The sequence below is a fragment of the Neolamprologus brichardi genome, chromosome 16 (genome assembly GCF_056152115.1).
Source record: "Neolamprologus brichardi isolate AB-2024 chromosome 16, ASM5615211v1, whole genome shotgun sequence".
Lineage (NCBI taxonomy): Eukaryota > Metazoa > Chordata > Actinopteri > Cichliformes > Cichlidae > Neolamprologus > Neolamprologus brichardi.
In genome coordinates, this window is record NC_142119.1 from 28441413 (window position 1) to 28467994 (window position 26582).

At 38.9% G+C, this 26582-nt stretch overlaps 1 protein-coding gene and 1 long non-coding RNA gene across 4 annotated transcripts in view; one reads left to right on the plus strand and one right to left on the minus strand.

Annotated features, from left to right (window-relative positions):
- Positions 1-21295, minus strand: part of cps1 (carbamoyl-phosphate synthase 1, mitochondrial) — a 60581-nt gene extending 39286 nt beyond the window's left edge. For all 3 annotated transcript variants that reach the window (XM_087830051.1, XM_087830050.1, XM_087830052.1), the window contains exons 1-21: positions 21026-21295; positions 19790-19899; positions 19365-19509; positions 17732-17821; positions 17590-17646; positions 17404-17496; positions 17200-17289; positions 16476-16604; positions 16173-16279; positions 15881-16022; positions 15564-15641; positions 14528-14626; positions 14303-14398; positions 12575-12764; positions 12152-12309; positions 11752-11880; positions 10530-10674; positions 8072-8282; positions 7591-7789; positions 7325-7501; positions 3875-3996 (exon numbers count right to left, since the gene is read on the minus strand). In XM_087830051.1, the coding sequence (XP_087686177.1) occupies positions 3875-3996; positions 7325-7501; positions 7591-7789; positions 8072-8282; positions 10530-10674; positions 11752-11880; positions 12152-12309; positions 12575-12764; positions 14303-14398; positions 14528-14626; positions 15564-15641; positions 15881-16022; positions 16173-16279; positions 16476-16604; positions 17200-17289; positions 17404-17496; positions 17590-17646; positions 17732-17821; positions 19365-19509; positions 19790-19899; positions 21026-21148 (2690 nt within the window). In that variant the 5' untranslated portion in view covers positions 21149-21295. The remainder of the gene's footprint in view (positions 1-3874; positions 3997-7324; positions 7502-7590; positions 7790-8071; positions 8283-10529; positions 10675-11751; positions 11881-12151; positions 12310-12574; positions 12765-14302; positions 14399-14527; positions 14627-15563; positions 15642-15880; positions 16023-16172; positions 16280-16475; positions 16605-17199; positions 17290-17403; positions 17497-17589; positions 17647-17731; positions 17822-19364; positions 19510-19789; positions 19900-21025) is intronic.
- Positions 21296-22047: 752 nt separating this feature from the next.
- On the plus strand, positions 22048-25798 carry LOC148098285 (uncharacterized). The gene is made up of 4 exons (XR_015716600.1): positions 22048-22142; positions 24629-24677; positions 24840-24910; positions 25300-25798. It is a non-coding gene; the product is annotated as an uncharacterized LOC148098285 (long non-coding RNA).
- The last annotated feature ends 784 nt before the right edge of the window (positions 25799-26582 follow it).

Consider the following 26582-nt stretch of genomic DNA (forward strand, 5'->3'; position numbering starts at 1 on the left):
CCGCTCATCCTTTTCAGGGTCGCGGGGGGCGCTGGAGCCTATCCCAGCTGTCATAGGGCGAGAGGCAGGGTACACCCTGGACAGGTCGCCAGTCTGTCGCAGGGCCAACACACAGGGACAGACAACCATTCGCACTCACATCCATTCGCACATTCACACCTAGTGACAATTTGGATTTTCCAATTAACCTATCCCCACAAGCTGCATGTCTTTGGACGGTGGGAGGAAGCCGGAGTACCCGGAGGGAACCCACGCAAACACGGGGAGAACATGCAAACTCCACACAGAAAGACCCCGGCCTGATGTTGGAATTGAACTCAGGACCTTCTTGCTGTGCGGCAACAGTGCTAACCACCGTGCCACCGTGCTGATTAGACAAACACTAAACCAAAATTCAGGGGGGGAGGAATAAGAAATAATAAGTACACCTCGTGCTTCAATAGTTTGTAGAGCCAACTTCAGCAGAATTAACAGTCAGTAATCATTTTCTGTGTGACTGCTAGTCTGTCACATCATTGTGCAGAAACTTTTGCCCACTCGTCTGTGGCGCGGCTGCGTAGTGTTCAAGTTTGGAAGATGTGGTCCGTTCCGTCATTCTCCTCTCACATCATCTTTACCATGTTACTTCAGTTCATAGGGGCTTCTGGGCATTTGTTTATGCACAGCTCTCTTAACGTCCCACAACACCATTTAAGTCAGGTTGAGTGTTGAATCTGGGCCATTATAACACCTCAACCCTTTTCTTTTTCAGCCATTCTATAAATATGCTAGTGTGCTTGGCAAACTTGTTCTCTTGCATGACCAGTTTCATACAAGCTTTAGCTGTCCGATAGATGTCATAATTGACTCTAGAATACTTTGGTATACAAAGGTGCTCGTGGATGTCCAGGTCCTGTGGCTCCAAAACAAAACCTTAATCACCTGCCCTCCATCACTACTCTTGACAGCTGGTATGAGTAGTTTATACCAATATTTTATATTATATATAATATATTTTTTGTTTTCTCTGCATGTGGTGCTGTGCATTATAGACAAACATCTCCGTTTTGGTTTCATTTCCTAAAAGGACATTGCTCCTTGTCTTGTGGTGTGTTTACATGCAAACTTAAAGAAGAGGCTTTCCCCTGGCAACCCTCCCTAAAAAGCCATACTTGTTCAGTTTTTTTTTTTCCTAATTGTACTGTCATGAACTTTAACATTTAGCATGCTAAATGAGGCCCGTAGAGTCTTAAGATGCAGCTCTTGGGTATTTTCCAGTTTTTCTGAGGATTGCACAGTCTGACCTTTGAATTTGCTAGTACGTCCACTCCACTGGTTTTTTTTTTTTTGCTGAAATAGTTTTCCACTTGTGAATAATCTTTCTCACTGTAAGAAAATGAATGTCAAACAGCCATGTAACCCTTCCCAGATTGATGGGCAGCAAAAGGTGACTCTTTCACATCATTGCTGATGTCTTTCATCCTTGTTAACACACACACACACACACACACACACACACACACACACACACACACACACACACACACACACACACACACACACACACACACACACACACACACACACACACACACACACACACACACACACACACACACACACACACACACACACACACACCTGAATGGTCCAGACCTGCAAACTGCTTTCATACAAGTTTGTCCACAGGTTTTATGAACCGTTTTATTTATAGTTTTATAAACTATAAACTTCGTAGATTTGGCCACACCTGATGATGACCAATAATCATGTGCAATGGCAAAGTAATACATTTAGTATTATTCAGTATTTTCTTCATAAGTTTCTTTTTGGATTTGTATTTCATCTGAAGTTGCATTTACCCAATTTTAAAACTGTCCGGGAAGAATTAATTCTAATTATGTCCTGACACATAAAACCTTAGAATTTAAAGAGAATTAACTTTTTTACCATGACTCTGTTAGCTTATCACAAGGTAGTGTGACGGATTCTGTTATTAGTAAAGAATCAAGGAAAAATGGCCCTTTTAAATTTGTTTTGTTTACACGTTGTATTGAATTTTCTAGCCAGCTAAAAATCTAAAACATGAACTATAATTGCAACATTACTGCAGTAAAATGACAGAGGAGGTGGTAGGTAAAACCGCTCCAGTGCATGATAAAATATTAAACTTTATTAAAACAATACAACATTCCACACATTAAAAAAAAAAACATAATATTAAAAAAACACCACGTTGTAAGTGTTGAAAGTATTCTTTTTAGGAGGTAAGCAAACTTCCATTTGCTTCCTGATTCGGTAATGAGTTAAACTGAACAGATGAATATGCTGCCATAAAGTTGATATTGACTTTATCATCCAACTCCCACAAACAAAGCAACAAGCAAATGTAGCAGTATTTCTTTAACTCAAGGTAGAGACAATAAGGGATTCTATTTTCCTGGTAAACCACTGCCTTTTCTCCCTGCTCCTTATCTGAATTATTTATAACCTTATAGCGTAACAATATTGGAAATGTCAAGTGTGTTTTAACTCCCACTGCACGTGGCTTTGCTGAGAAATAACAAACCCAAGAAAGGGGAGCGGCAAGTCAGAATCAAAGGAAAGACATTTGATCCCACAGCTTGGCTGTGTTGTGAGCAATTTTGTCTGGAAAAGCAGTTTAAAGAATGAAGAAAGCCCCTCGCATCCCATGAACCTATGTGAATAGACCATCGCGCAGAAATAAAACACTCCACCATATATTTGCCCGGAGCCATTGCGGCTATGTGTGAATAGAAAGTTGCCATGTATTCTGACATATTGCAAAGACACATGAACACACAATATGTTTTCCAACTCACTTTCCCTTGAAGTTTAAACTTTTAAATTATTATATTTACATTTGTGTGCATAAATCATCAAATTGCTAGGCACTGTCTGTGGTTTATCTATACCCAGGTATCCACAGCAGCATGATGCAATTTTAATTTATAGAAATCCAAGTACCAATAAAAAAAGGACTCAATACTATATTCATATTGACTTTTGTGCAAACAACTTTGGAAAAATAGAACAAATGGTCAAAAGTAAGCTTTCTTTGGAAATGTTAACACCATTGCATAAAAGCATATAATAAGTAATGTAGCAACTTTTGCAGAAGTCTCACCATGTTCTCTGTCTGAGCCCGACTCCTTAGAGGACTGCAGAGTTACATTATGCAGCCAGTGCGTCTTTTTTCACTAAGCCAGCTGACCAAATAAGAGAGCGTACAGTACGTGATGCAGTGTACAAATAAGGATTAAAATATGTTGTATTATATTTTTTCCTTGTGTTTTAATTATAATTACCCTTCAGTCTAGAGGAAAAAAATCTTACGCACACAAAGACTGCTGAGCAGCAGAGCATGAAGCCCACCTGTGCTCAGCACCATACTCCCATCAGTCTGGCAGCAGACTAACATTTTCCGCCCATCCCCATGTCCCCTGCTCCAGAAGAAGTGAAAACTACAACAACACTCCGTGTGTCAGGCTGTAGCAGTGGGTGCCCACCAAACAGCCAGCCATTAATTATTAAACAGTAGAGTCAGAAGAAAGCACCAGGTAACCTGTGGCTGAGCAATGATAATTCACAGAGGCTTGGATTTGAGCTGTCCAGGTAAAAGCTGAAGGGCAGAAGGACAGGAAAGAGAAAGAGGGGGAGAAAGGTAGTTGCGAGGAACCCTGAGAAAGAATGAAAGAGAGACACCGAGACTAAAGAGACTGGGGCTTATCTAATCTGTGGGCACCGTTTTTTATGTTTCTATCCACACCTATAAACAAATACATGGCACATCTACTTTTTTTTTTTTTTTTTTTTAATGTACATATCTATTTAAGTAAGTTCAAGTTACTTGAATAAACACTCCATGCTTTACCTGTTGTAGTTTGCAAGATGTTGCTCCACTTTTGTTATTCCATGAAGTTTGTGGAGGAACCACTTGTCTATGGCTGTCAGCTGGTGGATCTGATCAACACTCATCATGCCACTGTAGAGGGCCTGTGAAGTAAAAGCAAGAAACAAAGAATGGGATCATCATGATCTTCCATTGTTACGAGTATTACGAAACTCAGACATGTGTTTAATTGGTCAGTGTTTTAAAATTTGATTTTATTCTGTGATAGGCTGCTCATGAGAAAAACCACGCAACCAATAACCCAGTGATCTCTAGTGTATTATAAGTAAATCAAGTGCATGAACAATAAAGAGTATTATTGCAACATTTTATCTAAAAGAAAAATAAGTATTTTATCTGAAAGTGTCTAAAGTGTCAGGCTGATAGTGTGCGAGCTCCTTGTACTGAAGGCTTTTTATTCACAGCAGTGCCCCAGGGCATTTACAGCACGTCGTCCCCCTCTCGCTCTTCCTACCTTCCTGTCTTCCAACTGTCACTATCTAATAAATGCAAAAAGCCACAAAATAAATCTTAAAAATCTGCGCACACATACAAACAGTTTTCAAGGACAACTTGCCAGAAAGTCCAAGGTTATCTGTAACAAACCATCTGGTGCACCAGGTTATCAACCATGAGAAATACCTACAAAGAGCAGACCGATATAGTCATTTCTAAAACAGGCTGGGATGCCTTGCAAAATTTATGTAGGCTGGAATATCATCTATACCCTACACGCACTTGAATGTAGTACATCGTAAAGCAAGGATGCCAAAAGTAGAAAAAAGAAAATGTTTTCAGTTGTTGCATTTGTGCATGCAGACAAAAATACTTAGGAATAGTATAGTGTTACGTTCCCCCCGAAGGGGGTCTAGGCATGCGAGTGAGGGGACCAGTAACAAATGAGTCCAGAACAGAATGAAAGGAAAACAGACAGGTGTTTTTAGTAAATAAAATAGTCTTTATTATAGATAATCTTAACATAAAGAGCCGGCAATGCCGTTTTACCAATAACACTTGGAAAAAGGAAAAAAGGTTGCAACAACAAAGAACACAACCAAACAAAAACTCCACACCACGGGGAGGCACTTCCAGGGGCCCACAAGCTCACCCTGTCACTAGCAGCAGCTAGCCTTATTGCTACCGAGGCCCACAAGCCCACACTACTCAAGTAAAGCAGCTATACTGTTTCCACAACTCCACACTTCAGGCAGGATAACTACACACCAAGAACACCCCACCCTGCTCACAGCTCATCCCCAGCTTATATGACCTCAGAGAGGTGATTACTGACTGGGCCCAGGTGGTAAATGAGTCCAATGAGCAGCAGCTGTGTCGTGGGGAGAGAGAAGAGCAAGAGAGAGACAGAGGGGTGGAGCAAGAGAGGAGGAGGCGGAGAAATACACCACGCCCACACACGGGCAGTATCAGGAGGCCCAGCTAGGGCCGTAACATATAGTTATATTACATTTGCAGTGAAACACTGAGAACTGCTCACCCAAAAGTTGATGTGTGGTCAAGACGGCGTACGGAGCTGAGGTTCAGAGGCTGTCAGACTGGTGTGTAGACAACAACCTGGACCTCAGTACCACCAAGACAAAAGAACTGGTAGTTGACTTTAGAAGGTGGAAGTCTGAGCTGCAGCCTGTCAGCATCAACGGGGAGTGTGTGGAAAGGGTCTCCAGTTTCAAGTTCCTGGGTGTGCACATAGACCCAGACCTCCAATGGAGCTCAAACACCTCTGTGGTTTTGAAGAAAGCCCAACAGCGTCTCCACTTTCTGAGAATCCTCAGAAAAATGGACCTGAAGAAGGAGCTGCTGAGCGTCTTCTACCACTGCTCCATTGAAAGTGTGCTGACATACTACATCTGTGTGGTTCTCCAGCTGCACTATGGCACACAGACAGGCAGTCCAGAAGGTCATTAATATGGCCCAAAAAAAAAAAATCATTAGGCATCCTCTTCCCTTCCCGAAGGACCAGTACAGCACTCGCCGTCTCAAGAGGGCACGCAGCATCCTACAGGACTGTGCATACCTAGGACACTGGGTGTTTAAGCTGCTGCCGTCTGGCAAGAGATTCAGGCTGCTGAGGTCCTGGACAAACAGACTGAAGCGCAGCAAAAAAATTATGGCACAACTTCACCTGCTTCCAAGGTGCATGGAGAGGATGAAAGAATTCACAAAGCAGGAACTCCAGCAACACTTGAGGGAAGATGAACGACTTTAATAATTGACCAACGCGTTTCGGCTTGTGGCCTTCATCAGGGTCATAGTAAAACATTGTAAAAAATTGCTTAAATACAAGACAGGAAACAGAAAAAAATTCAAATTAACCAGTCAAAACTTCATAGATAGGTCAGCTGACCTATAATAGGTAGGTATTGGTTAATTGGCTAAGTTACGCCCAAGTGAATACCGGACTAGATCATTACTGATGAGGAGGAGGAGAGGGGGGAAGGGTAACATAACCTCCATATGTCTGAAAATAACACATGCATGAAATGCATAAGAAGGAGTGCTATGAATATACACAAAAAAAAAAAAAAAAAAAAAAGGACAGTCTTTAATGGTAAAGGTACCTTTGAATTTAGAAAACAAGATTACATCATAACATGATGATAACATAACATTATTACTAAGTTAAGTTACTGTGTTGTGTTGCAATGTGTCGTGTCGTGTCATATCTTGCACCTTTACATCTGGCTACAAGTCTCTTACAGTTGATGCAATTTGTTTTTTGCTTTACACACAACAAAGAAAATGGCCCCAAGATGTACAGGTGTAAAACTAAAACCATTCAAACTGTTTGAGCTTCCAACAGTCTGAGATCGTGTGGATAGCAGGCAGTTTAGCTTTGAGTGACAGTAGCTATGCTGACCACCCCGCAGCATTACAGACTCATGTAACAGACTAGAGATCAAATGTGGATCATCAATCCCTGATGCTGTCACCACCTCAATGATCTCATTCAATACTTAAGGAAATTGATCCATCTACACACAAAGCTCACACAGTCAGAGGTCTCGACACTGACACGACCTTATTCAGCTCCCCTCCCTGCCGGTGATGAAAAGCATGTTCATATGCTGGAGCCATAGATGTTTTTCACCTTGTAAGATCTTTGTGCCTGAAAAATAAAGATCAACCCTGTGCCTACAAGTGCTGTCTCACCTTCATCTGCTTCTATGAGGAAAGCTACAGACACATAGCAGTATATGTTTGCGTGATTCATCTTTCCTCTCTCTGGAATATATTTGAAGAGCCATACTGTCAGCTCTGTTTAACTGAATCGAAATTTAAATGAGCCACAGGATTAAGCATTCATAACTAGGCATGCAGGGACTTTTTTTTTTCAGCAACACTACAAAATGTGATTTTAATGAGCAAACTATAGTGAGTGTCATTTATTATTAATGTAATGAAGAATAATTGTACCTTAGCGAGGGAGAAGATGCGGGTGCTGGAGGGCACAGCCAGCTCCTGTTCTAGATCGTGGGTGTCGGACCACGGCTTCTTGAGTGGCAGCCGGGGCACAAAGCCATCTACTGATGGATGACACATCCTTAAGGCCTTCTGCATACTCTCCTCAAACGTACGGCCTATTGCCATCACCTGGATGCAAAGGAAGAAAACACACGATGGAATAATTGGCTTGCCAGAACGCTGAGTAAATGAGTGAGCGGTTAAATGTTTAGCCCCACCTCTCCTACACTCTTCATGGCACTGCCTATTTCACGAGACATGCCGTGAAAGCGGTCGAGGTCCCAGCGAGGAATCTTGGTGACGATGTAGTCTAAACTGGGCTCAAAGCAGGCTGTGGTCTTCTCTGATACAGCATTCTTGATCTCAGGCAGGGGGATTCCCAGAGCCAGCTTAGCAGCCACAAATGCCAAGGGGTAACTGAAACCAGGACCAGAGTGCAGAGAGACCAAAATCAAATAACGATGGGCAAAAGTGCAAGAATATTTTATAGAACATTATTTTTGTTTCCAAGAAAAAAAAAAAATGGTTAAAGAGTGAGTACAGTGTAAAATTAATGTTTTATTGCCTCAATAGTCTGTCATACATAAATATCTAAGATTTCTTGATGTGTTAACGTGCATTTTTATTTGTAAACTTTACCTTCTGCCACATGAGTTCATAACTCTGCCTTAAAAGAGCCTGTTTCAGGTGTCAACTTACCCAGTTGCTTTGGATGCAAGAGCTGAGCTTCTCGATAGCCGTGCATTCACTTCAATAATGCAGTACTCCAAAGAAGATGGGTGTAAGGCATACTGGATGTTGCATTCGCCAACAATGCCAAGGTGACGTACCACCTTGATGGCAGTTTCACGGAGCATATGGTATTCCTCATTGGATAATGTCTGGCTTGGTGCCACCACAATGGAGTCACCTGTAAAAGAAGTGTTGTTCAGAAGTTGTTCAGACTAAGATTGGCTTTAACGAATAATAATAAATATATATCTAAACTTGGCTTTAGTTAAGTGAAAGTGACAGAAAAAGTAAACGTGTCACTTAAAAGCCATGGAGTGGTTGTAGCGGGGGGGGTTTAAATTAGAGAAACTTTTACATACAATAATTTTAAAACATTAGAGACTGTAAAAAATATTTACAGTCATCTCATGTTTTTCTTATCCATTTTTAGAAGAAAACAAAAAAGCCATGAGACCAAAATAAATAAATAAATTTAAATTACACACCTGTAGTTACAATCATACATCATCTCATGCTAAATGTAAATCACACGTGTTTTGCATCTAATGGCATAAGCATAACTATACAATGAGCTGTAGAACACCAGTGCTCTGCTAGTTTGGGACGTGTGTACGCATTATGGATCCACATGGAAAGGAACAGCCAGAGGACCTGGAAAATCTGACTGTGATGTTGAAGCGGTGGGAGAAAAACAAAACAAAACAAAACAAAACAAACAACAACAAAAAAAAAACCAAAAGAGTACAGGAAGATTAGCAAATCATAAATGGGAAAAAAAAAAAGTAGTAATATGGTAATAAGAACTACAATGCATAGAATGAGTTTGAATCACACTAATTATAGAAAAAAAAGCCATGTAACGTGTGGTATTTGCACAATCTAGCGTGGGGAAAAAAATGACAGGAAAATTTACAGAGATTATCAAAATCAGACTTCCTGTGACAGCTCAGACAGCGTGAAGAACACTGCTTGCACTTCAGTAAGGTAAGGTAAAATGAAAGGCTAAAACATCTTGATCTTATAAACTAGCACACCACAAGATTGGCCTTGGGATAATCTCAAGTGACAAATCTGAATTGCAGTGGAATTTGGGAGGATCCTCCCAAATTCTGCAGAAGGATTATGGGCAGGTCGATAAAGAGCTGGCAAAAACACAGACATCTGTTTATGCACCCAACATAAGCCTGCATACCACAAGTGGACAAACTGCATTGGCTTTATTGAATTATTATTATTATCATCATCATCATCATCATCATCATCATCATCATCATTATTATTATCATCATAATTTTATTTTACAATTTTTCTATTAAAATGGTTAATATTTATGTAATCCTGCCAGTCCCTACAATTCTTTATATATTTCAGTATATCACTACCAATTTACACTACCATATATATTACTACCAAGAGTAAAAAGAAAATTAACATAAAATACAATAAAATTATGTTGCTGTAATTCCAAAGACATGCATAACTATTTTAAGATAAACCGTGACTGAACCATGAGAATTCAGAGGCTTTGATTTGAGCTACATGTGTCGGTAAGATCTCTTAGGCAGAGCGAGAGAGCAAGGGAGCGAGAGAGCGAGCGTGTTCAAGGGAGAGCTGGTGAATAAGAGTAAATTTAAAATGTTATTCTTTATATAACTCACTGTATGTCAAATTGTTCATTTACCTTCAGTTTATTGGATCACAACCAATAAAGGCATATGTACAAATTATCCAGAGACCAACAGCTGCTTGCTGCCGACCAGCATTGCTCCATCAAATCTGGCTAGAGTGCCAAACTACCTGAATGACTACAATAATATAATTTGAGGCCTGCAGACCACATAATCCCTAAGGGAAGACACAGTGATTGCTACTCATCTCAGCGCCGGCTCTGAACTAAGCCAGAGAAAACAGTCAACCAACCTAACTTTAACTTGAACTAACTTCTAATTTGTTTACTCTCAGATATTTGATTATCTTTAGTTTTTTTATTGATCAATAATCTGGGAAACAAATATCTCTCTTTTGTCATTACGTCAATGTTTTACGTTTATGCCAGGTGAATAGGGAGCAACTGTGTTGTTAGTTTCAACCAGTGTGCTCTTGTAACTGTCCATCTTCAAGGTCAGCATGTCCTTATTGTGCTGGCTCCCAATGGAGAACCAGTAAATACCCCTGAGTGCAGTTCTTTATCGACCTGCACACAATTTGTGTGTCAGAGCACAATAATCCTTCTGCAGAAGCTTTAATAAAAAATTTTTTAAAAAAACCCTCAAAAGACAGGTGAAGTGTGCGCAAAGATATGGAGAATGAGAGAGAGAGACATACAGATCTTAATGAAATGTAGCAGAACAAATAAAAAAATTTTAACAAAAATAATGAGAAAGAGCCTTTCATGGTTTGAAAAGGGCCACAGATTAGTGCCTACCTGTGTGGATACCCAGTGGATCGAAGTTCTCCATGTTGCAGACGGTGACACAGTTATCAGCAACGTCTCGTACCACCTCGTATTCCACCTCTTTCCAGCCAAGCAAAGACTTTTCCACGAGGATTTGATTGCTCATGGCCAGAGCCTACGATACATAAACAGCTTAAACAATTTAGATTGTGTTTCACTACAATCATCAATCTGAAGCGGAAAGATATAAATACCTATATATTAAAGTTTAAGTAAGTAAGTTTAAGTAGTTAGTACTTTAAGTAGTTAGTAGTAGTAAATGCAGTAAAACAAATGCAGGATATCCATACTGAAATGTATCAAACTAAAGTATGTGTTTTGTGGATTTTTGGTCTTTTTATAGTGTTTTATCTTTGTAATGCAAACTTCCAAATCACAGTGACTACAGAAAAGATGCTTTTCAGAATGCGATAAATGTGCCCTATACCCGGTCTGTCCTTGTCAGTTATCAAAATAAGGGTTAGAATTGTTTCACTGCAAACTGTCCTTCTAGTTTGTTGATAGCTAAGATGCTTTGTTGAATCAAACTAAATGTAGCAATCTATTAGGACAGTTTGCACCGAAACACTTATAACCCTCTTTTTGATAACAGACAAGGCCAAACCAGGTTAAAGGACTGGGGTTTTTATTTTGCATTCTTGTCTTGGTGAACTGCCCTTGATACAAACCAGGTGAACAGCTGCTGAGTATAATTGGCACCAATGTACTTGCCATTGAAACTTCCAAATGAAACCAAAAATAAATAAATAACTAAAGTAAGCTTCAAAGAAAGACTTAAAAAGAGCACAAACATTAAGCATAAAAAAAGCAAGCACGCACCAATCTAACACAGTCTGGCACAAGCGGTTCATTTTGAAGCCTGTGATCATAGATTAGAACCAATTGAGCTGTCAGACATAATGCTGAAAAGGGGAAGAGCACAAAAGAATGTTGCTTAGCAACAGCAAACTATTCCTTTCTTGGCACAGGACCAAAGAAATGTATCTGAACAATTTCAAAAGGTATTATTTCTGTGCAAGTTCATGCTGTAAACTCGAAAAAAAGGTATAAAAAGAGGAAAAAACATGGTAAGCCTAGGTATAAATGCTCTGATTGATGGTTTTGATTGATTTGGACAAAAGATTTTGAATGTTTGCTTAAATGCCAGGAGAAAAAAGCCATTAGCTATTGATAAGTGTCTGCTTTTTCTGACCTTCTGGGCAGTTTCCTCCAGCTTTTCTTTATTGGCACACAGACCAGAGCCTAGACCCCCCAGAGCGTAGGCCGATCGCAACATCACCGGGTAGCTTATCTGCTCTGCTGCTCGTAATGCATCAGACACCTGAAAGATGCACATAAATGTTATGCTTCCCATAACAAAAACTGTTGATACGGGCTTTAAACCACTATAGAACTATTACAAACACAAGACCTATAAAACATAAGACCTATAAGTAACTTCAATGACTTTTTTTTTACGCTAACAAAATGCTGGAATCAAGAAATTAGTGGTAGACCACAAGCTGACAGGATATTTTGGTATCTTCTATACGTAGTTACCAAACGTATCGCTCATGAACACTTTTTTTCGGCAACTGGACATGGGTCCTTACCGACTCAACAGCAATGCTAGGTGCAATTTTCTCATTGATCTCCATTAGTTTGTCAGCAAAAAGCTGCCTGTCCTCTGTCGCCATTATGGACTCCACAGGGGTTCCAAGGACTTTCACCCCATACTGGTCCAAGATCCCACGCTGGAATAATTCTACCCCTGAAAACAAATTACAGATGCATGGTTAAACACAAAAAAAAATATATGTCTAAATAAATTATACACATACATATATGTATATGTATATATAACACATTTATATTATATCTATTATATGTTTTAGCTTTTTAAGGTAAAAGATTTTTAATATAATAGAAGACTTAGACGTAACATTTGAACTGCATTTCAGAGGGACACATTATTTGCATTTTTCATTCCCTTTGGTCAGTTACACGTACTAAGCAAGCAACTGTGCACATCTCACCACAGTTGAGTGCAGTTTGTCCACCCATCGAGAGCAGGATGCCGTCTGGACGCTCGGTCTTGATGACCTCAGTTACAAATTCTGGCGTGACAGGCAGGAAGTAGACTGAGTCAGCCTGCTTGGAGCCCACTTCATTGGTCTGAACGGAGGCTATGTTTGGATTCATGAGCACAGTCTTCAGGTTTTCCTCCTTTATGACCGCAAGGGAAATTATTAAAAGCAAACTCACCCATGACAAAAAGTCTTCAGTGACACTTTTACATCATGTCTGACATTTTAGATGTTCTAAAGTGTTTTCCAGGCCTGTCACGCATCTCAGATAAAAGTTAATTTTAACATTGTCATATTGCTGTCATTTATATTTTATTATTTATTTTATTTATTTTACCAAACTTTATATTAAAAAAATGATTCCCTCTATTTTTCATAAAAGTCCATTCAAAAATTGGTACATGGGGCCCAGAGATAGTGACAAATTACAGTAAAAGCAAACACCTAAGACACAGCACAACAGCATCAATGCAATTTGGCATTTGTTTTTCAAGTCTCTGGAATGCTACTGAGGGAAAGAAAACCATTCCTTTAAAAGATATTCCTTTTACAGGCTGACCTCTAACAGGTTGGTCAAAATGTCCTGTGGCCATTTAATTGGGTTAAGATCTACTGACTGCAAATATCACAGCATGAAATTCATATTGCTGTGCCCTATGTCATCCCAGAAGAGAGTATTTACACAAGAATAAAAATGTTACATCCAAGAATAAAGGGGGTCACTCAGTACAACTTTGTTTTCATTTGCAGTGACTATTCCCTGTAGTGGATAAGTGGAGCTAACCTATGCCACGAAACGGCCCCCCACATTATAAGCACGGTGGCACCAAATGCTTTCATTGTTGGGGTCAAGCACTCAGGCCTCCACGGAACTCCTCTGGGTATAAACCTTTTTCACGTCTCTGCAGATCACTGCCTGTTCTTTTTTTTTTTTTTTTTAATTCCACTAATTCCTCAAATATGTTTTATTTCCTGAAGTGAGCGGTTTATGCAGTACTATAGTGTTGTTCTCTACGCAATTATCAAAAAGTCGCAGTTATCTAAGGTGGATTTACTAACTGTTTTTTCAATGCATACCAACTATATGCACAAGAATTGCAGTTATCAAATGTGCTCCGTCCATGAAAAACTCCTTTTACGTTTGCCTTTTTTTACAGAGCTGAATCTAAATGCAAGTTTAGTCACAGTAGCCCATTGAGCAGTATTAGCTAGTGAATCTCCTGCATCTGTGTCCAAATAATGAACCATCTTTCATTATCATTTAAATATTCTCATCTTGCCATATTGATTAAAAAAGAATTCACAATCAACTGGGCCTGCTCAGCATTTTTAGATCTTAATTAGATAAACTAAAATCCCAGTGTTCCACGTAATTAGGGAAAAAGCTGCCAAGCTCATCCGTGATGAAATAAGCTACAGCATCTTAACTACCCGATATAAGGACAGTATAGCAGAATAAATGACACATTTAAAAGTCCATGAATTAAAATGCAGAAAAATTGGATCATCATCAGTGTTTAGACAGGAGATATAATATAATATGACTTCTAAAAAAAAAAACGTCTGCATCGACTCTTACACAAAGTCACATGAAACACTTCTATGCCTTCATTCACAACCATATTAAAGTATTATTAATTGGCTACAGAAATGATTCATTCATCCAGATGCTCTTACCTTCATGGCCTTGATGGCTTGAGATCCAGAGTAGTCAAACTCACCAGCCTGACCAATAGAGAGGCCACCAGAACCCAGTACAAGCACCTTTGAAACCTGCGTCGACACAAAAAGATGTGATTGGCACCATTTAAACAGCAGGTTCCACTAAATGACTGATATAAAAGTCTCTTATGTTCAGAATATTTGAAGTTGAACCTGCTCAACCTCGTTGAAATACTCTACCTGGGCCTTGGGAGGGATGCTGGGTTTTATGGGCATGACTGACGCTATGCTGATATTCTTTCCTTTTTTGATCAGGGACAAAAAGACATCAAAGAGAAACTGTGGGGGAGAAAAAAAGCCTTATAGTCACAGTTTAAGTATTATATTAACAATATTGTTTTTTTAATGGTCTTCTGTTAATCGTTGTGGAGCCAAACCCCTATATTGGTTAAAACAAAGGCTAAATTCTGGCTAAAATGTACATGGAATCTGAATTCAATTTAACTAAAGTGACAGATCTTTGAGATCAGGACAAACGTGCTGAATAAATGATCTTCTAATGCAAAAGTGTCTCATTCGTCCATCCATCCATTTGCTTCCGCTCATCCTTTTCAGGGTTGCGGGGGGCGCTGGAGCCTATCCCAGCTGTCATAGGGCGAGAGGCGGGGTACACCCTGGACAGGTCGCCAGTCTGTCGCAGGGCTATGCAAAAGTGTTGTTTGTTTTTTTTAAAATAAACATTTATCTTTTTTTATTGGCAATGGCAATTTTATTTATGTAGCTCATTTCATTGGATGTAAACTCAATCTGTTTAACACAGAAGGTAAAAAAGAAAAATAGTGTTGGTTTACAATACTGTAAGACAGTGAAAACAGCGAAATAGAAAAAAAAACCCAAAACAAAAACCTATTGAGGAAGTCCTGTTTCAATAAAAAGGTCATGGTTTTAAATGTATGCACAGATGTAACTGGTCTTAGGTGAACAGGCAGGTTTTTTTTCTCCAAACAGGACCACAGTAACTAACATCACCCTCAGCTTACTTAGATCCGATTCTAAGAACAGTTAAAAGATCTGCACCTGATGACTTCTGAGGTCTGACTGACTATTGCTACCTGGACACCGCATCACTTTTCCAAACCAGTCACAACATTTACACAAGTACTATTTTAGAGTAGAGCTCAAACTTTTACGCAAGTTCCATTTTGTGAATATACTTTAATTAGCTGGAGGATAGTGTTCAGGTACTTCATGCAGCACCATCAAGTTTTTTAATTACCTCTGTGTCCGTGGGACCGCCCTTAGCCTCAGGGTGAAACTGGGCTGTAAAAACAGGTTTAGTGCTGTGCAAGATCCCCTGGAAATTGTGAAATAAAAATCATGAAATTATGCATATATTTAAAAAAAATGAAAGATACTGTTAGCATTTCAAAAATAAAAGCATCTTTCCAAAAATATTAGTGTAAACATCATACAGCCCTGTGTTTGCTTCAGTTATTGCTGTAAAAGAATTGTTTATTTCTTTATTTTTATAGCCAAAGCCTAGAAAAAAAAAGTCCTGTTAAAGACTGAATATTCACACAGACTGAAATCAACCTCATTGGTGCCATCATTTGCGTTGATGAAAAGCGGGCCCCACCCTGGGGGCAGGGACTCGCTGTCTATGCCATAACCGTGGTTCTGTGCGGTAATGAAGGCCTGGCCCGTCATCACATTCAACACCGGCTGGTTCTGGCCTCTGGGGACCCACAGAAATGAATAAAACACATCATCCATTTCATTACATTTTCTGTAGGACAGGTTACACTTTAGACTGAAATCTTTATCTGAATGCAGAGCATATACAGCACGCTTTATCATATTTATGATTGGCTGTGAAATTGGTCACCTGTTGCCCATAGGTAGTTTGTATGACTTGGCTCCTGCAGCCAGGGCAGTGATCTGATTGCCCATACAGATCCCAAATACTGGCTGGGGACGATCGCTCTCCAGCACCTTTACAAAATAAATAGCATTACAGAAACAATGGTTGAGCTATAAACACAGTTATGAAAAGAAATTGTTGAAACAAATATATTAAATATTATATAGATATAGAGCTCTGCAACAATTTTAGTTCCTTGTTAAACCTGCGAATCCATAAATCAATACTCAAGTCTCAGTTCCCATAAACATTTGTGAAGCATCCTACCTTGTGCACGTTATTGATGAGTGTCTTGGCCAGAGATGGGTCTCCTGGTCCATTAGATATGAACAGGCCATCATAGTCTAGACTAAGCAAGTCCTGGTCCCACGGCACTAGGTGGACTTCTGCACCTCGCTGCACAAAAACACAAATGTAGTTATTTTGTAATCTTCGGGGTATACTTTAAATGTCAAATGAATGTAAAATCAAAGTAGCAGAAGATGACATTCATTTTATCCCCCTAGCTGTAAAAATAACTACAGACAACACCAAGTAGACATAATGTCATGATGAGAGCTCTGACATTTATGGTTTATAATCTCCAAACATGTAATGTTATTTAAAAAATACTGAAAAATAGAACAAAAAGAAAACATAGAGAAGGGTCAACACTGAGCGTAACGAATAAGAGCAAATCAATGAATATAATGTTATAACCAATCCAATTAAACGCCAATATCACAAGTCATTAACTTTGAGTACAAACATGATGAAAACCCACTCTCTTACCCATCTCCATGCCACAAACAAATTTTACATTTCTGGAGCTCATTAGGCCCAGATTTACTTTCGCAAAATTTCTGGGTCAGGTTGCAGAAAGCATGTAACAGAGCGCTGACTTTTTTATTCTGTGTTTATGCAGAGAAGGTCATTTGGGGCTAAGTCACAAAAACAAGGTCTCCAAATGGAACGCACACAGTGCAACAAGGATGTTTCACGCAACTCTCACCTTAACCAGCAGTCGGATTATGTTGTGTTTAATGCCACAGTCGACAGCCACCACTTTAATTGGGTTGCCTTTTCCAAAAACTCGGACTTCCTGGTGAGTATAGAGGCATGACAAGAAGAGGTTAGTGCCATTTCAAAATATCTAAACAAAAGGAGTTTTTAATCTGATATTATCGTTAAATAAAAAGTAACTGGCAGTTGTTACCTTGGTTGAAACTTCTGCTACTAAGTTTTTCTGATTGGGGTCAGTTATGTCAACAGGCTGACCATCAAATTCAATCTTCCCCAAAACTGTTCCCTAAAGAGAAACCACAAGCCAAATATATCAGAAACTGACCGACTCATTCATTCATTAAACACGAAACAGATACAGTCTTTCTAATTGTGGTACCTTATCTCTGATGACTTTGGTCAGCATCCTGGTGTCTATCCCAAACAGTGCAGGAACCTTTTGAGGAGGGTAAGATTTACATTAACGGAAAAGTCATATTCATCATTCACACATTCTCACAGCTTCTAATTTGCAGTCTAACCTTCTGTTCTTGCAGCCATTGACCCAGAGACTTGACAGAGTTCCAGTGGCTGTACTCGTGGCTGTAGTCTTGAACCAGTAGACCAGATACCTAGAGAAACCAAAGCACTGTATGAGCCTTGGAAAAAATATTCAAGTCCAATTTAAAACCCCTCCAGTCTATTAACTGCAGTTACACACAGTTTTAATAAAAGGGTCAGTCAATAACAATAACCATTCTGACCTGATGCTTCAACCACTTAACCCGAGCTGTAATTAAACAAAAATTCAGTGAAGTAAAAAAAAAAAGGAAAATGGCCATGAGTGGTCAGTGCCAACTGCAGTGTTAATTCTTTATTTGCCGGGAAATTAAAGCAGCTCTAATATGATTCAACATTAACAGCTGACATTGTTATCAGTGAGAAAACTGTGGTGGATTATATGCAGTTAGGTCCATAAGTATCTGGACAATTTATGGCTTGAAAAGCAAACTGACTGCCTTCTGGCAAGCATGTTCATAGCCAAGTGAAGCCGTGCACAAAGCCAAACACATATAGGATCCAGAGGTGAATTTAGTAGCCATTCACTGAAAATCTCAATATGAAGAACAAAGAGATGCCAAGCCAATTTAAGGAAGCCTTAATGAGGTTGAGATGTATCAGAAACTTTAAGTGTGATCAAAAATAACAATCTGGTACATTCTTAAAAAGAATGAATGCACCACCAGCTCAGCAACACCAGAAAGCTTCAAAAATGGAATGAGCACAGAGTTTATTTTTCGCTTGATTAAGTAAAACCTTTCACATCTATCCAAGTCAAGAACTCTTTACGTAGTAGCTATATCACTGTTAAAGTCTACATTCAAGAGATGTCCTCAAGAATGCAAATAAAGCGTTTGCAACAAGTTGCAAACCACTGGTTACACTTAACAGGAAAACCTTCCCATGCTCTTTGGGCAGGTCGGAAAAAACTATTCAGGCAGCTAAAACTTAACTTGTAACAGAGAGATGGGAAGTGAAAAGTTTGAAGAAGAAAAGAAACAGCTCATGATCCAATATGCCACATCAGCTGTCAAATATGGTGGAGGGAATGTTATGGGCATGTATTACTGGAGCGCCTATAATGGATTGGGCCACTAGTTGAATTGGCTGTAATGGATTGGCTATAGCATTTGCTTGTATTAGCGAAATACTTCAAAAGTGATCGGACAGTACTACTAAGTGCAAATGGATAACGAGCCAAGCATACTGCAGAAGCATCCCAAGAGTTTCTCAAGACAAAAAAAGTGATATTCTCCAACTGCAGTCACCTGATCTCAACTCAACAGAGCATGCTATTCAGTTATTAAATACCAAACTGAAGGCAGAGAGAGACTCATAAACAAGCAGCAACTGAAGGAGGTTGCAGTAAAGGCCTAACAGAGCATTTCAGGGGAGAAAATTATATTTCTCCCCTGAAATGTTTTGTATTTGTCTGCATTAGTCTGGTGATGCCCATGGGTTCTAAACTTGAGGCAGGCATTGTATACACAGGATTTCTATCCAATTATTAAAAACAAAAGAATGAGACATAAACACTTGTACAGTCAGATAATTACTCAATGTAACGGAATATGAAGACATGCTTGTAAGACAAGCCACACCTTAGTTACCTACTTGAATGCGTTCTGACTCTACATGTTTTCTCAGGCCTAGCTCATCCAGTTCCTCTGTATTCGGCACACCATAGTTCCCTACAATAGGATATGTCAGCGTCAGTATTTGACCTCTATAACTTGGGTCAGTCAGGGCCTCGGGATACCTAAAGTAGAAAAAAAAAATAGAAACATTTTGTGAAGATTTGTATTGAAGTGATTTATTGGTTTTAGAAAATGCACTTAAACTCACACTTCTATTTAAAACTATATAAATGCGACTGTGATGCAGAGGTTATCAAATTAAAAGCAAGTTTTATGTCAGATGTCAATGCCTTTGTGTTTCTTCAAATATGTACTGTAATTGTTGAAATGTGCCATGCAAAATAAATAAATAAATAAAAATCTAACGATGTTATAATTTCAGTCAGCATTTCTCCGTCTTACCCCACAAGACCAGTATTGAAGACCAGCTCTCCAGCTACAGAGGCATCATGCCCAAAAGAAATCCCTTTCATCCTGGTGCCATCCTCCAAGACCAGGTGGGCTGTCTGGGCCTGGGAGTTAAAAGTAAAGTTTAAAAAAATAAAAAATCACACCCCAAAATAATATATTCTCTTTTTATTAAGAGACTTTGGAAGAACCAAAGGAAAGACTTTGAAATAGATGTGTTGTAGATTTTGAGTTTAGATGCAATGGCAACCAGTGACGCTCTGGGACATCATGCTGAAACTGCAGGCCTGTGTGAATTGTACTGCGAATGCTGAGACAGACAAATCTGTTTTTCTGTTGTGTAGGAGTGAGAGAGTGCATCCGTACACGTGTCTAAGAGAGAGAGAGAGAGCTGCATAGATTATTAAAGAGGCTGGTGTGATGCACCATGACCTCCAGATAGCCATCAGGAAAACAGTGACCAATATTACTCGTACTCGTCACAGATATAAAAATATTAGCATACCACCGATTTATTCACTGCATTAAGATCTTAAAAAAAATGTAATTTCTCAATTAATGCATTTACTTACTAACGTTATTTAGCAAATTAATGCATGTCATTTTAAAAACTAGTACTTTATCTACCACAACCCTGACTCGAATCAAATAAAATTCTCGCCTTTTCCGTGAATGTTGCAATCAGAGCTCATCTGAAGCATGACGCAACACTCCTGATTTACACGTTGTGCATAGTTGTGCAGCTGTTTGCCACTTTAGCCGAGACAGGCATGTGAACATCTCACCCACTTACAGCATCTCATTTTACAACTTCTTTTACGAATTGTCACACTAAAATTTCACTTGTCCATGACCGCTCCAATCTGCCTTGAAAAATCAGCCAATTTACTAAAATGTTGCACAATGAAAAGAGTCAAGCTCTACCACAAACAACTCAGTGTGTTTTATAGACACTAATATAATCGTGTGTGTATTCGGCGTATGCAAAGCATGCCTGACGCCATTTATTTTAATACACTTGCAGTTTCTGGCACGGATTTCCCCATCTGGCACGGATTCCTATTTGCCAGCCACCATGTGGATCAGCTGTTGTTTGTAAACTTCAGCATTTTTTTCTGAACTTCAAAGGCTAAATAAAGTAAATTACTTCCAGCGAGATCTTTAAAACAGTTCAGTTCTTGGATTTATCGCAGACAACAGTCCTTATCGGTCACACTTCTGCTTTCTTACCTTGACACTAAAAAGTTTTGCAGTGTGAAGTCTCAGGCAGCCCGCGATCCCCACTTTTCTGCCTAACACGCATCCTTGTCTCAAAGATTTCACAACGCTGACAGCTTGGAGGATTTTTGCCATATTAACCTATAAGCAGACTTTTAGTAAGACGGCACAGACGTGGTTGAGAAGCTACTCGTTATAACAAATAACCGAGGGAGAAAAAGTGTGAGCGAGATTTAAGCTTTCCCTCGTGTCCACGCCGCAGGTTTGCAGTATAAGCAAGTGAGCGCTTGAAACGTCGATGTGGATTCGCCGGTGGAGAATTGTTGAAGCGCGCGGTGTTTAGGGCCTCGGGGAAAGCCGAATGAATGTAGAAGTAGCATGTGTTTAAATTTCGAATCACGGGTAAAGTGATCACATCCCAGCACTAGAATGGTTGTGGTTTTCTAAACAGTCGATGCAACAATATTGTTTAACCCGTTGTTGAATTGAAGATGACAGATATCACAATACTGATATTGTGATTTTAAATGTTCAAATATTTATGGACCTAATTGTTTATGCATAAGTTCTCTAATACCTCTAATTCCTTCATTTTTATTAAATTGAAAATTCAAAAAAATCACTATCACTGCAAATGCAAGCTACAACACAGAGGTGTACTTACTGAATGCAAGGAAATCTAAACACACGTGACCTTTGTGACATTCAATTTGGGATCAAGGCCACACCTTACTTACCTACAGGAACGTGCAGGGGGGGGGGGGGGGGGGCTAGAGGGGCTTAAGCACCCGCCCCTTTCCTGATGGGTGCCCAAAGTGCCCTTTTGTTGAGGCAACTATTTAAAAAAATATATATATATTATTTTTTTTTTTTATGTGTGTGGGCGTGCAGAGTCCTGTCTGTGCCCCTCAACAATAATATTTAACTATTAATCACAGTTTTGCTAAATAAAAGGATCTGGCTTGCATCAGTCACATGATCGCATTTAACCAATGATCGCCCTTGACGGCAGAACGCGCTGGTTACGAGCCGGGAACGAGCTCACAAAGAGCACGCGCATTTTTTGCGGTCCGGAGCTGTAGGAGAAACACAAGTTAACTCAGAGACACAGACCGATGCGACAAAACCAGTAAGTAGGTGTACAGCGTGCACTGTAGTGTATAGCACACAGGAGTATTCGCTTATTATGTACACGTTGGTAAGCTGTCTTGTTGCAACTGACGAACTGAAACAAATGAGCGTGCTGTGTGTGCAACAGCGTGACAAACATTACCTGTCCTTTTATTAACTGTACAAGTAGTGCTGGTCATAGCTGCTGGCTACCTGTGTAAGGCTGCCATGGGTCTGTAGCTCTGTCAATGTTTAGGGAACATATTTAGTTTTAAAGTAAGTTTCCGGGCTTTTCCTGCCTTTCTGGTGGGATTATATTTCACTAAAAAACGGTCTAATATGCATGTCCACATAATTATGCAGTATTATAATTATAATATATTAAAAAACACGCTGTATTTTAAATAACATACATTAAGAAGCAGATTATATTAGATTTATATTTTAAATAAGACAAAATTTGGATTTTACAGCAGTAAAATTATTGTATCTCTACAGTTTAAAAATGTAATAAGCTTTGCCCTGCACAGAGTGGATCGTGAAACAAATGGAATAATCATAAATACATTATTTCATATTTATTACTTCCCCCTCCTCATTGCTTTATTATTGTAGCTCTAGTAATAAATAATAATGTAAGGATTCTGGATCAGCACCTTGATGCCCATAGTATATACAGTATTCTGAAGAAGGTCTAAAATGTCACTGTGTGTGCATGTGTGTGTTTTATTTAGATGGATTTAAAAAAAAAAAAAATTACTCATGATATAACATTGTCCAGACATGCCTGGTAAGGACATGAGGAGGAAACAGTAGGAGCTGTGTGAGGCTACTAAAGGCAGTGCTATAACATTTTTCTGTCATCATTTTATTATAGATTAAGTGCAAGAGTTGTTAGGTGTGGATAATTAGATTATAGTTTATTGCAATAGCAAGTTGTGCCTTGTTCTCAGATAGACAGCAAGTGGAGAGTGATATATGAAATGATGGGATGGAAGGAAGAAGAGAAGCAAAGAGTGATTCACAGGCAGAGCCTAAATTATTTCTCACAGTTTTTTGTTGCCTTATGGTTCCAAGCGCTGTCACCAGTCTTTGCATTTTGTTATTATCTCATGACACTTGTTTAATCAGCTATCATCTCTCCTATGGACTTTTTACTGTCTACAGTCTCAGAGCAACACAGCCCTGCCCTTCCCATATTAGATTCTTGATGAATGTGTGTTGTTGTTATTCAGCCTGGTTCAATGTGCCCCTTTTTAACTTTGAGCACCTGCCCCTTTAAACCTCTCTGCATGGCCCTGCTTACCTACACTGTAAAATGTAATATTGTGTTTAATTAAAAATATTAAATAGGCTGAACTCAGTTTTTATCAATTTGTAATTAGAACTCAATTTAAATAAGTTACAAGTACTTTTTATGCAAAAACGCTGATAAACTCAGTTTATTTGAGTTGTCTTAACTTAGAAAAACTAAGTAAGCTGGAAGTTTTGCTTCTCAGTGCGGAAGGATGAAAGATGTGTTTTGAAAATGCCCTGTCACTACCGTCCTCCTCCCTCTTGGATCAGTCCGCATGTTCGTCGTGCCAGCATTTGTTATGGAATATGTTGAGCAAACCTGGAAAAGCGTCAGCTCAAGAAATTATTGTTGTTATTGCTGTGAATCTTTATCTGATACACTGACTTGGAGAGTAATTGTTTACTCTTATTCAAACTGATTTTGTGGCTTCTCTTAGTTTAGCACCAGGTTTATAATCTTGCTAGCTAGTTAGTGTTAGCCTAGCGTTGCTGCTGCCGCTGGGCTCATGTTACTTAAAAATTAACACCACAGCCTTAAAAACCTTACATAACACTATGTTGGGGAAATTTTCTGTTGATTGTTTGAAATAAAAAAGTGAGATAAGAGCCCAGACAAAATTCTTCGGGAGGTGCACCTGTTAGGGGTGTGGGGGGCTGGTGGATAACAGAGCTCTCTGACAACGTGGAAGCATTTTTGCAAATATGTGATATTTTGATAAATTAAGTAGATATTTGAGCATTACACAGCTACATTCTCGGCTGAAAATATCTTAAAAAGTTATTTTGTGACCCAGAAAGGGTAGTCTGGGGAAAAGGAAGATTGCATTTGTCGGCCGGTTGTCAGAGCCTGTGTACTTGTAAGCGCGGCAATGGCGGAGGAGCGCGGCTAAAAAACTTATTACTTTTTCTGGGTCACAAAATAAACTTAAGATATTTTAAGGCTAGAATATAGCTGTGTAAAGTTCTAATATCTGTTCTATTTATCAAGACATCGCATATTTGCTAAAATGCTCAGATGTTTTCGGAGACGTCCATTTTTTTTCATGTTTTGTGGCAGCTTTTGAACATCTGTAGTATCTATTAATGTCAAATCTAGTATTTATTTAGCAAACTCTATGTTACAATGATTGCACAGCCATTAAGGATCAAATAGGTTTCTGAAAAATGTTCTGCTTTTTCTCCCTCTGCTTGCTTCTTACTGTCTTTGAGGCTCGGGACCAGCACTCCTGATGTTGGACAGAAATACATCAACTCAGTGGTAAGTATTTTGGTTTTCCAATATATTAACAATTAGTCAGTTATATTTATATTAATCAGGCTAAACTTTAATCATACTTTAGATCAGCCTGTTTTACTTATTGTTTTATTTGTGCTTTGGTTTGGGAAAGTTGTTTCTGTACTGATCTTTTCCTGTCTTCAGTTATTAGACTTGAGATATGACTGCACTATGCTGTTGCTGGTGACTCCAGTTAATCCTACAAGACATGCTGTGTAAGTAAACAAACAACAACAGTTTGGTCTGCATTTCTTGAAAGATCACATCCCCCAAACCTAGTTTAGAGGGTCTACACTGTAAATAGTGAAGTCTGCAAGTTTTCTTTTGTTTTGTGCCCAAATCATTTTGCACATCATTAGAATGAAAGTTATTGGCCATGTTTGCATAGCCCTTTTTAAAATGATGCTTTCATGACATTATTGTGTGTTGGGTGGTGGTCACGGCTATCCAGACTGACAATTGGGACATTGAATGTCACCTCTCCGGTGGGGAGGGAGCCTGAGATTGTCTAAATTGGAGTCTGTTTTATACCAAATGGAAAAAAAAAATGTTTTAAGAAAGCAATTAAGTTCATGTTCCAAAAAATATGATTGTTTGCTTGCAGGACAACAGGAGAGATGAGTCCTCCGTCACAGATGGTGTGGTCAGTGAAGATGGTCGCCTGCAGGTTCAAGCTCATTGCATCTCCAACCCACATCCACTGCCACTGTACTTAAGGGAAGTTAAAGACTTTCTTCTGCACCTACATTTGGATCACCTCGATCCATGATAGTCATTCAGGCAGTAATGCCTGGACTGGAAACAAGCCATCCTTAAAACATTACAACATTCCAGCTCCTGTGTTGAAATGAAAAACAAATGTGTTGTTTAAATCAGAGACTGCACTTGTGACAGAACAACAAATATTTTATTTTGATTATATAAGTAATGTAAGTACAAAACAAACTTGAGGTAGGCCTAAACTTAGTTTCAGAATAATTACATCTGAGACTTTGTTTCATTGTGAGATTATAACCGTGATGGCAATATAATTGTTTGTTGTTCAGCAGAACAGTGTCCAGTATGTTGGCTGTTATACTTTGTTGTGTTTGAAAATAAAAGTTGGGCTGATTTTAACATCATTACAAAAGGTGTTGTTAATTATTTTTAATCATATTCAGGTTACCACAAATTATTTTTTCATTTAGTTGAACTTGAAATGTTTGTCAGTAAGTAAACATTTAGTACTGTACAGTGAGAAATATCACGTTATTCTTAATACTGCAGACTTGCAATGTAAAAGTTGTCCTAACAGTCACCTTAAGTAAGCTTAACTTAGTGTTTTTTGAGGCAACGAGTTTCCTTAATTTTTTTGGGTTCTGTGAACTAACGAGGCTGTACAGTGTACTCAAAATGAGTAAGTTGCTCTAACTTGGTCATCTTAAGTAAACTTGATCCAATTTTTTTTGAGTTCTGGGAACTAATTAGATTTTACAGTGTAGCTGCACTGTGAGATGTCAAAAAATATATTTTGAATTGACTTTAATTGTTTTGAAAGCATAATGGAACACTCATTCTTTTCATTCTCTAGTAGAGTCAAACAAAATAAGGTCCACTGTCTCAATACGAGGGAGGAGGGACACAAAGGATAAAAATATAGTGCATGATTAGCAGGAAGTGTTCAGAAATGTAGCTCTGTAGTGTATCAGCGTGACTTAACCTGTGAACTATTTAATCACAGTCACCTGTTGGTTTTCTAATAAGTTGACCTTGGATGTAGCTTTTGTTCTAATCATTTGGCCGTGTTTCAACATTATTATAGAGACTAACGTTAAGCTAAAAACAGGCTTTTGACAATTTTTTCTTAGATTTAGTTTAAGTTACAATGGAAAAAAAACAACAACTCTA